Source organism: Notamacropus eugenii, chromosome 2 (genome assembly GCF_028372415.1).
Source record: "Notamacropus eugenii isolate mMacEug1 chromosome 2, mMacEug1.pri_v2, whole genome shotgun sequence".
Lineage (NCBI taxonomy): Eukaryota > Metazoa > Chordata > Mammalia > Diprotodontia > Macropodidae > Notamacropus > Notamacropus eugenii.
Genome location: NC_092873.1, coordinates 470,075,553 through 470,089,741, shown reverse-complemented (window position 1 = coordinate 470,089,741; position 14,189 = coordinate 470,075,553). Strand labels below are relative to the sequence as shown.

Below are 14,189 nucleotides of genomic sequence, written 5' to 3'. Positions count from 1 at the left end.
TGAACTCACTACGCTACTCTCTACAGTGGCTCTTTCAAATTTCTTCATCCCTCCTCAAACTTCCCATGGCTCTCATTTCCCCCACCCTCTCAGCTGAGAAACTTGCCTCATATTTTACAGAAAAAATTGAAGCCATTCATCATCCCCTCTTCCTCATCTCATATCACTCATATGCCTTCTACCACCATCTCCTCCTTTACCCCTGACTCATATAAAGACTTGGCTTATGCCTTACTAAGGTTAACCTCTCTACTTCCATATCCCTCCCAATACCTAGAGAGTAATCATGTCTCCACTGTCTTTTTACAACCAACTGCTCATATGTTATGATCTCAATGCAATCAGGGTTCAATTCCCAGGCAGGGAAAAATGACTTCATTTTGAAAGCAGCCCATTGTAGGAGAAAAAGCAATGAATTCGGAATCAAAAGACCAAGGTTCAAGTCTAGATGCTGCTACTAGCTGTATCATGGAGTAATCATTAAATTTCACTAGAGGAGCTATAAGACAGAAAGAATAGTGGAGACAAGTGGAGACTTGGACTAAAGAATACCTGGATTCCAATTACTAGCTGTGTGACAATGACCAAATCATTTTCTCTGACACTCAGGTTTCTCATCTACATAATGGAAATAATACTATCTCTTGCAATACCTACTTCACAGATTAAGATAAGGCTTAAAGGGTAACATATGTAAAGCAATTGGTAAACTTTAAATTAATACATAAATGTCAGCTATCATTACAGTAATTATCACTAAGGTTCCTTTTTGCTCTAATCCTATGATTGAGTTAAGAAAACCTGCAATAAGTTTTCCCTGATTCTCTCTTCTACCCCAAACTTTTATTAGTCATGTCAGACATGGCATGACTTTGATTTTCAACTCTGTAATGCACTTCAATCAATCAATAAACACTTAGTAAGCACTTACTATTTGCTATGCTAAACACTGGGGATACAAAAAGAGGCAAAAGACAATCCTTGTTCTCAAGGAATTTACAATATAATGGAGAAGCCAACATGCAAACAAATACATATAAAGCAAGCTATATACAGGATAAATAAGAAATACTTAACAGAGGGGAAAGCACTAGAATTAAGGGATGGGGGAAGACCTGCAATAAAAGATAAGATTTTAGTTGGGACTTAAAGAAAGCCAGGAAGGTCAGTGATCAGGGCAGAGGAGGGAAAGCATTTCAGGAATGGGGGATATTCAGAGAAAATATCTACAGCCCAGAGATGGAGTGTCTTATTCATGGAACAGCCAAGAAGCCACTGTCACTGGATCAAAGAGTACATATCAAGAAGTAAAATGTAAGAAAACTGAAAAGGTAGAAAGAGACTAGGTTATAAAAGGCTTTGAAGCCGAACAGAGACTTTTGTATTTGATCCTGAAGGCAACCAGGGAGCCACTGGAATTCACTGAATATTGGAGTGACATGGTTCATTGCACTTGAGCTTTAGGAAAATCACTTTGGTGACTGAATGAAAGATGGACTGCAATAGGGAGAGACTTGAGGCTGACAGACCCACCAGAAGGCTACTGAAATGACCTAACCATAAGGTGATTAGGGCCTGTACTAGAATGGTGGCAGTGTCAAAGAAGAAAAGGGGGTGTATTCAAGAGATGTTGCAAAGGTGAAATCAACAGGCCTTGACAACAGATATGATAGTGCTGAGGGGAAAAAAGACTGGGGTGGGGTGTAGGAGGAGAGAATTAGGAGTCCAGGATGATTCCTAGGTTGTGAGTCTGAGGGACTAGGAATAAGGAAGATGGTATTGTCCTCTACAATACTACGGAAAGCAGAAGTGGGGGTGGGGTGATGTAAAAGAGAAAGATAATGAGTTCTGGTTTGGATATATTGAGTTTAGGGTATTCATAAGACATTCAGTTCAAGACATCTGAAAGGCATTTGGAGATTTGAGACTGGAGGTCAGCAGAAAGATTAGGGTAGGATAAGTAGATGGGAGAATCATCAGCGCAGAGATGGTAATTAAATCCATGAAAACTAGTGAAATCACCAAGTGAAGTAGTACATAGGGAGAAGAGAAGAGGGCCCAGGAGAGCACCTTGGGAGTACACCTACAGTTAAAGGACATGATCTGGAGGAGGATCCAACAAAGGAGGCTGAGGAGTTGGTCAGAGAGAAGAACCAGGAGAGAGGGGTGTCTAGAAAACCTAGAGACAAGAGAGTATCAAGGAGGAGAGTGATAGTGTCAACAGATGCTATGTCTGTGTCTTATCTCATTTTTTCATTTTATCTTTGTATCCCAAGCTCCTTGCACAGAATAGACACTTAATAAATGCTTGCAGGATTGGGTTGTAAATTCCATGAGAACCGAAACAGTAACTAACTTAAAACTTTGTATCATTCTCTCCAAGTCCTTAGTCCTCTGATCACTGTTTCATTTTTTTTTTTACTTTGTATTACACCAAAGGTCTATAATACCCGGCTTACGAAAGGTGCTTAATAAATGTTGAAGGAAAGAGAGAGTCAAGTCTCACCTCCGAAGCTAACTAGTCATGTGACATCGGCCAAATCACCCAGCCCATCTGAATTCCAGCAGCCTCATTCACTTCCTCCTCTGTCCTACTTTTCATGGTATGGAGGTGACTGGGTTTTTTAAGGTTAGGCTAAAGAAGAACAGGCTTTGGCAGGTCCTATTAAATTGTAAATGCTTCAACTACCAATCTGGAGACAAAAAACCAGCCTGTCAAAATCGGGAGGCTCATCCCCACAAGGCTGGTTATTATTATTGTCAGCTACAGCAACTCATGAAGGCAGTCTACTAAGATATAAATGACTGCAATCTGCATCAGTAGAAGGATCATTGTTATACACGTGATTATACAAATGTAAGTCATTAAAATCAACCTCCAAATTCCACGACAATCATCAATCTAGACAACTTTAGTTATCATTGTATCAAAACTACAGACACTGAAGAGAATCCCAAATTCCAAACTGCTCTTTATGTAACAATCACTTCTCTTTGGGGGTGAAGCCCAACTGCCCCATGCCCCTCCCCCCAAAAAAACCAACAACCATGGCTATTAATTGCCACAGATAATTTGAATCACAACCATCCAACCTCTAATAACTTATATACAGTGGAGAAGGCAAGAGGGATAAGTATTTATAAAGAACCTACTATGTTCTTCTATCCTAAGTACTTTTTTACAAATATTATCTCATTTGATCATCACAACAATCCTGACAGGATTGAGGTGGGTAACCGAGAGGTAGGTGCTTGTTATTACCTCCATTTTACCGTAGAGGCAACTGAGACAAACAGGTTAAGTGACACACAGCTAGTGTCTGTGGCTAGATTTGAACTCAGGGCTTCCTGAGTCTAGGCCCAGCCCTCTACTCCCTGTGCCAACAGTCGCCTCAAGCCACACTGGACTGGAATCAGAATCTGGTTTCTTATCACAGTTCTCATGATTACTGGCTGATGGACAGTGGGTGAATCATTTCACCCATGTGAGCCTCAGTTCCCTCTTGTGCAAAATGGTAATACTACTTCTTATACTACTAAACTCAAAAGGTTTTGGTATCATCTTTTCTACCTTCCCAGTCTTCTTACACTTTTACTCTTCTTCAAGAACTCAAGCTGGCCTATTTGCTGCTCTTCACATATGATGAAGCTCCATCTCTCAGTGCTTGCAGTGCACTCTCTTACTTCCATCTCTTGAAATACCTGGAATCCTTTAAGACTCCACTCAGTATCATTTTCTGTGTGCCTTTCCTGATTCTCCCTAACCACTATTTCTCTCCCTACAAAAACCACTTTCAGTTTGTTTCGTGCATACTTGAATATGGGCATGTGCACATCTCCCCATTAGACATAAGCTCCATGAGGACAGAAACAGTTTCTTTCAGGTTTGTTTTTTTTTTTTTTACACTTCACCTCCAATGCTTAGCACAGGCCCTCGCACCTAGATGCTTAATAAACACTTTATGATAAATCTTAAAGTGCTACAAACTGTGTTTAACATCATGTACAATATATGTGGTACACTGAAATACACCTAAGACATTAAAAGATAGTTTTTCATTGACTTCAAATACGCTAATAGTCTCACTGGCAAGATTCACTGTACACAGACGATGAATATGAGTTAATAGTGAGTAGTGATAGATCCTGTACATTTGTGTATAGCTTAAACAATGCTTAGCCCATCTACAGGTAATCAATCAGTCACTCAGTTACCATTTATGAAGCATCGCGGATATTCCCGGGCACTGTTGTTAAGCACTGGGGATACAAATAACAGCAAAAAAATAGTCTACTTTCAGAAAGTTCAGTCTAACGGCACTCCATATCCCTTTCACTTAGAGCAATTCCAACGCATTCTCTCTAGTCACCATCCCCTCCATAAACTTAAGGTTGCCCAAAGAGTTCACTGCCATTCCAAGGGCCTCCATCCTCACTCTCAAACTTCACCAGAGACGCCCTCCCACACTTCAATTCCATTCAACAAGTCTGGGAGCTCCTACGCCTGGTACTTGCTGAACTGGGAGCTCTGACTTCCTCACTCCTTCCTCTTAATCCTTCTTCTGCCCTCCCGGTGTAACTCGCCACCCACCAGGGCTGCCCCCCAGGGAGGGCCCCCGGACCGCTGGGCATCACCTGCTCCCCGCCGATCCCACCCATCCCAGCGAGAGAAGGGGAAGAGGAGGAGGGATGCTTCTCCACGCACCAGACGAAGTCGTTGCTTTTGTCCTCGTACGAGTTGATGAGCCCGTTGCAGAGTGGGGTGTGCAGAGGCCGCTTCCTGCTGCCGCCGCCCGAGCTGCCCCCGCCGCCGCTGACGGCGCTCCCGGGCCTGGCGGAGCCCCCAAGCCGGGAGAGGCCCGCGGCCAGGGCCCCGCCGCCCCCGCCTCCTCCGCCGCCCGAGCCCGACACGGCGGCGGCCACTAGCAGAGGCCGTACGGCGGCCCCGAGGCCCCCCGAGCCGGCGGCCCCGCTGGACCCCGCCGCGGCCACCACCGCCGTTAGGGACGGGGGCGACGGCGACGACGACGACGAGGACGACGACGACGAGGCGGAAGTGACTGAGGAGGCCGCGGAGGAGCTGGGCCCTGTCCCGGCAGCGCCGGGACCAGCCTGGCGGCTGCCGGACATCGTAACCCCCCCTTCCCCGGGCTGGGTACTCGGAGGAGAGAACGAGGGACCGGGGACCGGGACCCGCCGCCGCCGCCGCCTCCCTGCAGCTTCAGTGCATCCTGAGGACGCGCACAGCGCAGGGGGCGGGGGCTGCCACCGGGGAGGGAACAATAAAGTTGTTTAAAAAAAACCGAACACAAACGGCGGCCCGCGGGAGGAAGCCGGGCAACTCGAACACCGGGAGGGGGAGGGAGGGGGAAAAATGCGCTCTCGAGGCCGCAGCTCCCACCCCGAGTCCTGCGGCAGCCAACCCCGAGCGAGGCCGGCGAGAGCGTGCGCACGCGCACTCTAGACGGAGGCCGAGAGAATGGGGAGGGCGGAGGAAGCCCGAGAGGTACAACTTTATTGGCAGCAGCCTCCGCGCTCATACACACAACACACACCCATGGCGGCGGCGACCACTGCCTAGCTACGGAAGAATTCCTTGTTGAAAGCTTTATTGATTCACGACGTACAGCAGAAACTGGAAGTGGGGCCGGGGTAGGAGGGCAGTGAGCAAGGGGCGGGGAGAAGAGAAGCGCCCAGAGTAGAGAGTGGTCCACAGTGCCCGAGCCCAGGCAAGCGAATCGGCCAACGATTGCGCAAGCGCATTACGAACCGAGCATATCCTCATTCCTAAGAGTGAGGAGACCTAGAGGGGAGTCTGTGGTACGGGGTGGTTTCCGACACTGCGCGTGCGCAGGATTCCCAAGCATTCCTGAGGGAGGAGAGGGGGGAGGAGGAGGAGGAGGAGGAGGGCAAGGACCGAGAGTCAAAAAGGAAAGTTAGCTGATGAAAGCGGGCGGAATGTTCCAGCGGAGAAAGCGAGACTCGGTACAGAGCCAAAGATGCCTTCAGTGGTGGAGAGGGTGCAATTTCAGTTCCACTCACATCTATGGTGGAGCTGGCAATTAGAAGACCTGCACTCCAGTCCACACCTCTGCATCCTCCTCTGCGCCTCCGGGCTTCCCTGAATCCCTTCAAGTCCCCAAAGAACTTTCTACAGGAAGCCTTTCCTGATTTCCCCTTAATTCTACTCCCTTCCTCCTGTGGATTATCTCCAATTTATCCTTTATGTTGCTTGTTTGCATAAATTTATTGATATGTTGTCCCCTCCATTACAGTATAAACTTCAGGAAAACAGGGGTTGGTAGGCAGTTGCCTACCCCAGAGGGGGTATTTAATAAATGTTTATTGACCAAGCCTCTCACCTCGCTTCTCTGGATGGACCTCATTTTTATCATCTGCTAAACGAGGGAATTGGGCTAGATCCTTTTCAAGGCCAACTTTTCTTTGATCCTCTAAATAGAGTTTTCAGTTTTTAACGAACCCTGTTCAAAGTTTGTGGAAGACCTTAAGAGTCCTCTAGGTGCTTGCCCTAGGAAAAGCAAATTTCAGGAGAGGTGAGGCCTTGGTTGGGCATGAGTGGGAAGGCCCAGCAACCCAGGCAGTCATCTGGACTGCCTTTATGGAAACTACATTGTTACAAAGGTAACACCCAATATCTTCGGACACACCTGCCCAACCTACTACCTACTTATTGAGCCAAACCCAAGGATTACGGATTAACCCCAGCATTCAGGAGTAACGAAATACCAGCCATATTCTTTCAGAATCTCAAAAATACCTAAATACCACCTTAACTACAAAGAAAAATATTATGAAATTAAAATATAGCTGCTTGTCATCATCGACAAATTTACATATGCCACTGATGGAATCATACCAGTCTGCTCTAAAAAAGTGAAACCTTTGGCAACTACATCAGTTCTTAACATGAGGTTAATATATAGATTCCAGAAGGTTCATAGATTGGTTTAATTACTATTTTGACCACTTATTTCATTATAATTGCCTTCCTTTGTAACTTTATGCATTTAAAACATTTTGAGAAGAGGTCCTTACCTTTCCCCAGACTTCCAAAGGGTATCCATCACACATACACATACACATGCACATACATACACAAGGCTAAGAACCCTTAAGCTGTGAAGTGGTTTGGTTAATATAATCTTTTAACACCAGCACCATAAATGGATCTAATTGTATAAAATCCTTAAATTTTGAGATGAAACTTTAGTACTGCTAAAAAGCAGTTTCTTGAACAAAAGTTTGTTTTATAGAAAATACAGTGGATATTTTATAAGTCAAATATAAATTAATGCTAATTAAGTTGAATATAAAACTAAATCTAAGTATCCTCAGCTAATATTTTATTGAAAAGTTATTATAGACCTAAGGCAACATGCTGGATATTGGGAATAAAAAGCTTTTCCTTCAAGGAACTTGATATATGTAAGGATACATGAGAAGAAGGAGAAGGAGCCATCAAATGAGTTGTACAAAGAAGTAACTGGGACAGTCAGCTAGCATTTAGTGCCCACTCTAGGCGTGGAATGTTGCATACATTTTCACACAGTCCAGTCAATTCAGCTAGTATTTATTAAATGCCTTCTGTGTGCCAGGCACTGTACTAAGCAGTGGGGATGCAAAGAAAGATAAAAGACAGTCCCTACTCTCAAGTCTAATGGGGAGACAATATGCCAGTAAATAAGTGAATTACAAGACTTAGGATAAATTGGAGATAATCAAGGTTTGAAAGCATAACCATTAAATGAAATAGAAAAAGGCTTCCTGCAGAAAATGGGTCTTCAGATGAGACTTGAAGGAATCCAGAAGGAGATGAAGGAGAGAGTTCTAGACATGAGGGACAATGACAACACTGAAAGCAGAGAAATGGGGTGTCGTTCAAGGAACTGCAGGGAAGCTGGCATCACTGGTTCACATGGTATGTGGAAGCAAGTGAAAGGCATAAAGGACATCCATACCAGGCAGTTACCTCTTCTGGGAGAAGGTGAGATTTGAGTTGGACCTTGAAGAAAGTAGGAGACTTAGATAAATGAGGAAAAGGAGAAAGAAAAATCTAGCTAAGATTGTACAAAATTGAGATTGTGCATGGTGTTTCAAAGAGCAGTAGTGACAATTTTGACAATAGTAGAGGATTCATTTTAAAGCTGAAGAGATAGAAAAAGGCCATACTGTGGAAGCCCTTGAATGACAGACTAAGCAGTTTTAATTTATCTTCTAAACATGACAGTAGTGGGGGATAGCTAGGGGGAAGGTATCAAAAAAGGGCAAAGATAAACAACGTATTAAAAATATTGACAATTGGTTGTAGAATAGATGAGGATGGGGGGAAAGGTGGAAAGAATTGAAGGCAGAGAAAGCTGGTAGGAGACAATTACCATAGGAGGCTAGGGGTCTTGACAGTGAATATACAATTAAAAGGGGTCTAGTCAATTAAACAGACTTTAAGGAGAGAAACAAATCAAGGAAAATTTAGTAACTAATTGGATAGTGGGGGAGAAATAAGGAGAAGTAAAAAATTACTCCCAAGGTTTCAAATTCACATAACTGGGAGAATAATGGTACCTTTAACAGAAATGAAATTCCAAAGTAGAGAACTAGTTAGAGGGGAAATGATAACTTTAACTTAAACAGATTGAGTGAAGTTAAAAGTGACAAGGTGAGGATACAAGTCATGCTGCCTAGCAAAGAGGATGAAGTTCAAAACAAATAAAAAAGACTAGTGCTAGAGATGAAGAACAGGAAAGGTTCATAAGGTAATAGAATTTAAGATTGGGAAGGCCTTAGAGATCATTTCTAAATCTCTCCTTTTAGAGTCATGATTAACAGGACATAATTTGACATATTCCCTGAAGTCATGATTCATGGAACATAATTTGACATATTAAATTTGATATATTCCCTGGCCTGTAATTGGAAAATTGTAAGTATAATTATTGTGAAGGAAAGCAACAAGGGACCAACTAATACATTTAAGGAAATTTGTCATTGTCCTTATCAATGCTTATTCAAATGCCATCTTCATTCATTCAGAATTAAGATCTCAAAGGAAATGAGTGAATGGGATACAACCCCATCTTCCTTTTCAGCTGGAAAAATGTACAAAGAATTTAGTGCTACATAATTCTTATTATTTTTGTTGGCAAAAGTTTTTCAACATGAAAGCAGATTTTGAAATGTGAGAAAGCAGAAGGGAAAACCTCAGAGTCACTAAACAGGAAAGTACAAAAAAGGAACTCAGAAACACAACAAGAAAGGAGGAATAAGGAGAGTAGAGGGTGAAATAAAAGAGGTATATGAGAATAGATTCAATAAGAACAAAAAAAAATGAAAAAATGTTCCAAAAACAAAAGATAGTACACTATAATGAATCTTGTGCCATGTATGATTAAATCACAAGTCTTTTAATAATGGCCCTCATCTATTCTTTTCAGTGTTCTAAGGTTATCAAAGTGTGAAGCATGAATGCATGCAGTCCCAAAGTCCATTGCTTGAAGCACAGAGTCCTTATTGGGGGAGATGAATACCCAACCCTACAAGGTAACATTAAGAGCTCTCTCTCATCCAATCTTCTTTGGGATTCTCAAAGCTTCCCCTTACTTTGCATGCTCTGTCTTCCAGCTTTGAGAAGGAAAATGGAAGAGACCAACTATACTCAAGATTGATGAGAAAAAACTCTGGGAAAACTTGAGAGGAGCTCGCAGACTCTATCATGTCCCTATCCCTAGCTTGCTACCCTAGCAACTTCAGAGTTTCTCCTTGGGTGAGATCCAGAATTCTCTCTCTTAGTTGAGCTGAGTTATATTACTCCCAGTAGGAGAGTGCCTTCGCTACATGTTGTCTGGTATATGTTCTCCTGTGTATACTTTTGGTGATTTCTGTTTTGTTATAATTTAGATAAATTGGGGGTTTTTTTGCTGTTTGCTGTGGATGTTCATTGTAGAACTGGTATTTGGTGGGAAATGGGTCAAGCCTTGAGAGTCCTATTTCTCCCCAGTAATCAGAAGTTAGTTTAAAACTGATTGTATCCCCTAGACTAACAATATTTAAGAGAGCAGACAGATAAAATTTTATCTCCATACCAACTCTTTCTGAGGAAACCAGAGTGGTGACCTCTGGGCCTAACTTCCTCCTTCCTTGCTGTCAGAAATTAAAGTCTCCCTTAATGAAAGGCTGGGAGAGAATAGACCAAAGGTGTTTATTCTGCCTCCCTTCAAGCCACGGGACAACACTCCCTTACTATATGTGGGCCCTTGCCACACATGGGGCTCCCTCTACATATGAAATCACTGGATTCTAACAATGACTGAGCTGTGCAGTATAAGCACTATTCCCATTTTATAGATGAAGCAACCTCATCTTAGGGAGATTAATTAATTTGTTCAAGGTCCCTTATCTAGTAAATGACAGAACCACTTGAACTAGGAGTTCTGATATTCTGACTTCAAGTCCATTTAACTGGCCACTAGAATATTAGCATTTGAGGACAAGGGCTGGGTTTTTTTTTTTCTTTTTTAACAATTAAAACCCTCTGCTAGGCCCAAGGGACTCAAGGTATTTTTTTCCTCTCCCTCTCCACCTCTAGAGCCAAGCACTCAGTTGGATTGGGTTCAGTCCTGAGGGATCCTGGACCAATGAAAGGAGTTAGGCTCCCTTTTCTCAACTCTTTGACTCATTAAATCTCAACTCTGGTTCCCTGGGATCAATTACTTAAAGCTCAAGTTTGACTCATCTCTAGGGACTCCCCAAAGAGTGGAGCAGAAAAATATTCAATGTCCAATGTAAATCAGGCATGAGATAGATGTTTATTTCTTCATGTAATAATTAAAATCACTGCTGAGGCCTAGGGGTTGAGTTACTGCACCCTCTCCATCAAGGGACCCAATATGCTCTCAACCCACATGTGCACTCTGGCCTACGTTCAGTCTTGTGGGAGTCTAGCCTCTAATGAAAGAAGTGAAGCTTCTTTTCTCATAATCTTCAGCTAGGAAAACTCCCAATTCAATGCCATGGGGAAGATTTACTTAAAGCTTAAGTTTGGCTCATGTCTAGGCCTTCTCCAAAGAGATCTGGAGAAAAGAACTCAAAGTAAAATATGAATCAGGTATAGGACAGGTATTTATTATCTACAACAAGTAAAATGCAAAATCTCAAATATAAAGCATACGTTAACAGAAAGACTTAAAACAAGATTCAGGAATTTCACTGAAGTTATTCTCCTAGGAAATTTATATTTAAACTTCATCAGAATATAAAGCACTTTGCATATTAAGAAAAAGCATTATTATATTTATCCTCAGTTCTGTACCGTTCCTTCAAAGTCTATCTCTACTTGCCAGCCAAGACAGAGTTTTGGTTTCTCCTCCTGTCAGTGGTCGTCTTGACTGATGCAACAATTTCCCTATCAGTCAGTTCCATCCAATGGACCCAGAATCTCTTAAACTCATAAGTGATCTCTTAAATTCAAAAGGTCACCTCCAAGTCTAGACATTTCCATCTCAATATCAATGTTCATTCACCTGTCCTCACCTCAGGAAAGAAACACAAAACAGAAGAGTCGTCTAGGGCTCTGAGAACCTATCTCAAGCTCACTTAGGCAGGACAAGTGCTACAGCTTCAACAACAGTGATAGTAATAAAAATTAGCACTTATATAGCACTTTGCAAAAAGCTTTACAAATACTATCTCATTTGAACCTTACAACAACCCTGAGAAGTCAGTGTTATTATTATGCCTATTGCACAGATGAAGCAACTGAGGCCAACAGTAGTTAAATGACTTGCCCAGGGTCACACAGCCAATAACTACTTGGAGTCAGATGTGAACTAAGATTTTCCTGACTCTAGAACTAGCACTCTTTCCACTGTGCCATGTAGCTGCCTCCCATATCTCTGCTCGGAATTATATGATGCCACCTGGAGGGTTAATAGAAGAGGGAAACAGGATCAGACACTCCCTTTTCAAAGGTCCAGACTCATTGACTCTTCCTGCTCAGTAGCTAATAAAGGGATTGCTTCATCATCTCAAAAGAAAGTTCAGTGCCAAATCACATGTAGCTAGCAAAAAAAAAAAAAAGGGGAGTTTGCCGTCCCCCAAACGCCCAAGACCTGAGCTTGCATACATTGTTGGCTCGAAGCAAAGAGGGAAGCTCTCTTCATGACTTGTTTCCCCAGAACCTAGAATAGTATCTGGCATGTGGGAGGCACTTAATATTTGTTAAACTGAATTGAAAGTTTGTGAATTAAACAAAACAAAAAACCCTTGTATTCAGAACAATTTATGTAGTATATACAGATACACACACATATACATACATATACATATGAGAATGGAAGAAATTTTGTTTTTATATCACTTAGAATTCCCAATGCATCCTACATCTTCCCTGTCCCAGAGGGCTACTCTTTATAACTAAGAATAAGAGATGAGTCGGGGGTGGGAAGGGTATGAGAGGAAGGAGAGTGCAACCGATTTTTTGAAGCTGAATACCAATCCTACAGGACTATTGTGTGTGGAACTGGAAGAGCCCTTGGAGATCATTTAGTCCTAAGAGGCTCAGAAAGTGAGCTTGCCTAAGGTGACTTGCCTAAGATCACACAGCAGTATACAATACTTCTCCTGGAGTATCTCTGTTACCAAAACTAGACTTCTCATGAGACATCTTTCTGGTGGACATTGATGTGACCCACAATGATCTAAATAGATATTTTACAGAGAAGTAGTAGCACCAGGTCTCTGACTACACATAGATAGATCTATCACTCTACTGAGTTCAAAAGGGATGAAACCACTTCCTCAAATATCTATCTACACATGTGTATATATATACACACACACATATGTGTATATATATATACATGTATACATATATATGTACATATATGTGTGTGAGTATATATAATATACACACATACATACATAGGTATATACTCATATATGCCTATATGTGTATATACCTATATATACATACATGTATAGATATAAATATGTGTATATATGCCTTTTTTTCTTCAGAAGCCCAATCAGTCCCTGCATCAATAAGCATTAACATGCTAGCATTATGCTAGACATTATAAATTCTATTTTTTTAAAAATGAAAATGCCTGCCCTCAAAATGCTTATATCTTACTGACAGGATACATAGCTGAACACAGGATATATACTCATAATAAGCATTTCAAGGCCTATTTGTATGAAACTCTCCTCACTGATGGAAACTGATTATTCAGTGTTCCATGCCTGCATGAGGGATGGCAGGACCTTGGGAGAGAGATCATAGTCTTCTGGTTTCCAGGTTTGAGAGAAGATACTACAGGTCCTAGGCACTCTTAAGATCTGGGAGAGAGACCAAATACCATGAGGAAATCCTTGGTTTGAGAGATACCCACGAGTGAATCTGAAGAGAAAAGCAACTCCACAGGAAATTCAAATAGAGGCTAAAACGTAAACAAACAAACAAACTAAAATCCGATCCTGGTCACAAGGACGGCAGGAGTAGCTAGAAGAAATGAAATGAGATACAGAATAGAAAAGAATGATAGGCAAAATTAGACATCTTAGAAGAAACAGTGAAAAACCTCATCTAAGAACTGAATGTCCAGAAGAATTAGAATAGGTCAAACAGAAAGCAATAATTCGATAATGTGAGAAATACTAAAAACAAAACCAAAAGATTGGAGGAAAGCACAGGAAAAATGTAAAAAATATAAAAATAATTGACCTGGAAAAATAGGTCAAGAAGAAATCAGTGGGCAAAATAAAAATAGAAAGGATCTTGGGTTACTTCTGGAAAGAAATCCCAAAACAAAATTCCTAAGAACATCGTAGACAAAATCTAGAACTTCAGGGTCAAAGATAAAATACTATAGACACCCAAAAAGGAGATCAAGTACCAAGGAGACGGCAAGGATGACCCAAGATATAGTAGTTACCACTTAAAAGTTAAGGAAAATAGAACATGATATGAAATTCCAAAAGGCAAGATAAATGTTTACAAACAAAGTCCATCCAGCAAAACTATGTATAATTCTACCAGCAGTGATGTGAAGGGGGAGAGGGAAAGGAGGAATTAAAAGCACTTTCAGTGGAAGACAGGATTTCCAAGCATTCCTGATAAAAATAACAGAATAAATAGATTTTTGAAAATGGAAAAACAGGTACTCAGAGAAACA

General features: G+C 41.8%; 1 protein-coding gene and 1 long non-coding RNA gene across 5 annotated transcripts in view; one reads left to right on the top strand and one right to left on the bottom strand.

Annotated features, from left to right (window-relative positions):
- COP1 (COP1 E3 ubiquitin ligase) overlaps positions 1-5,281 on the bottom strand; it is a 251,041-nt gene extending 245,760 nt beyond the window's left edge. For 3 of the 4 annotated variants that reach the window (XM_072648563.1, XM_072648562.1, XM_072648564.1), the window contains exon 1: positions 4,706-5,224. In XM_072648563.1, the coding sequence (XP_072504664.1) occupies positions 4,706-5,130 (425 nt within the window). In that variant the 5' untranslated portion in view covers positions 5,131-5,224. Of the gene's footprint in view, positions 1-4,705 lie in introns of all 4 variants that reach the window. The other variant, XM_072648565.1, reaches the window with a different exon arrangement.
- Positions 5,282-6,705: 1,424 nt separating this feature from the next.
- LOC140529712 (uncharacterized) lies at positions 6,706-9,940 on the top strand. The gene is made up of 3 exons (XR_011975653.1): positions 6,706-8,005; positions 9,453-9,558; positions 9,640-9,940. It is a non-coding gene; the product is annotated as an uncharacterized lncRNA (long non-coding RNA).
- The last annotated feature ends 4,249 nt before the right edge of the window (positions 9,941-14,189 follow it).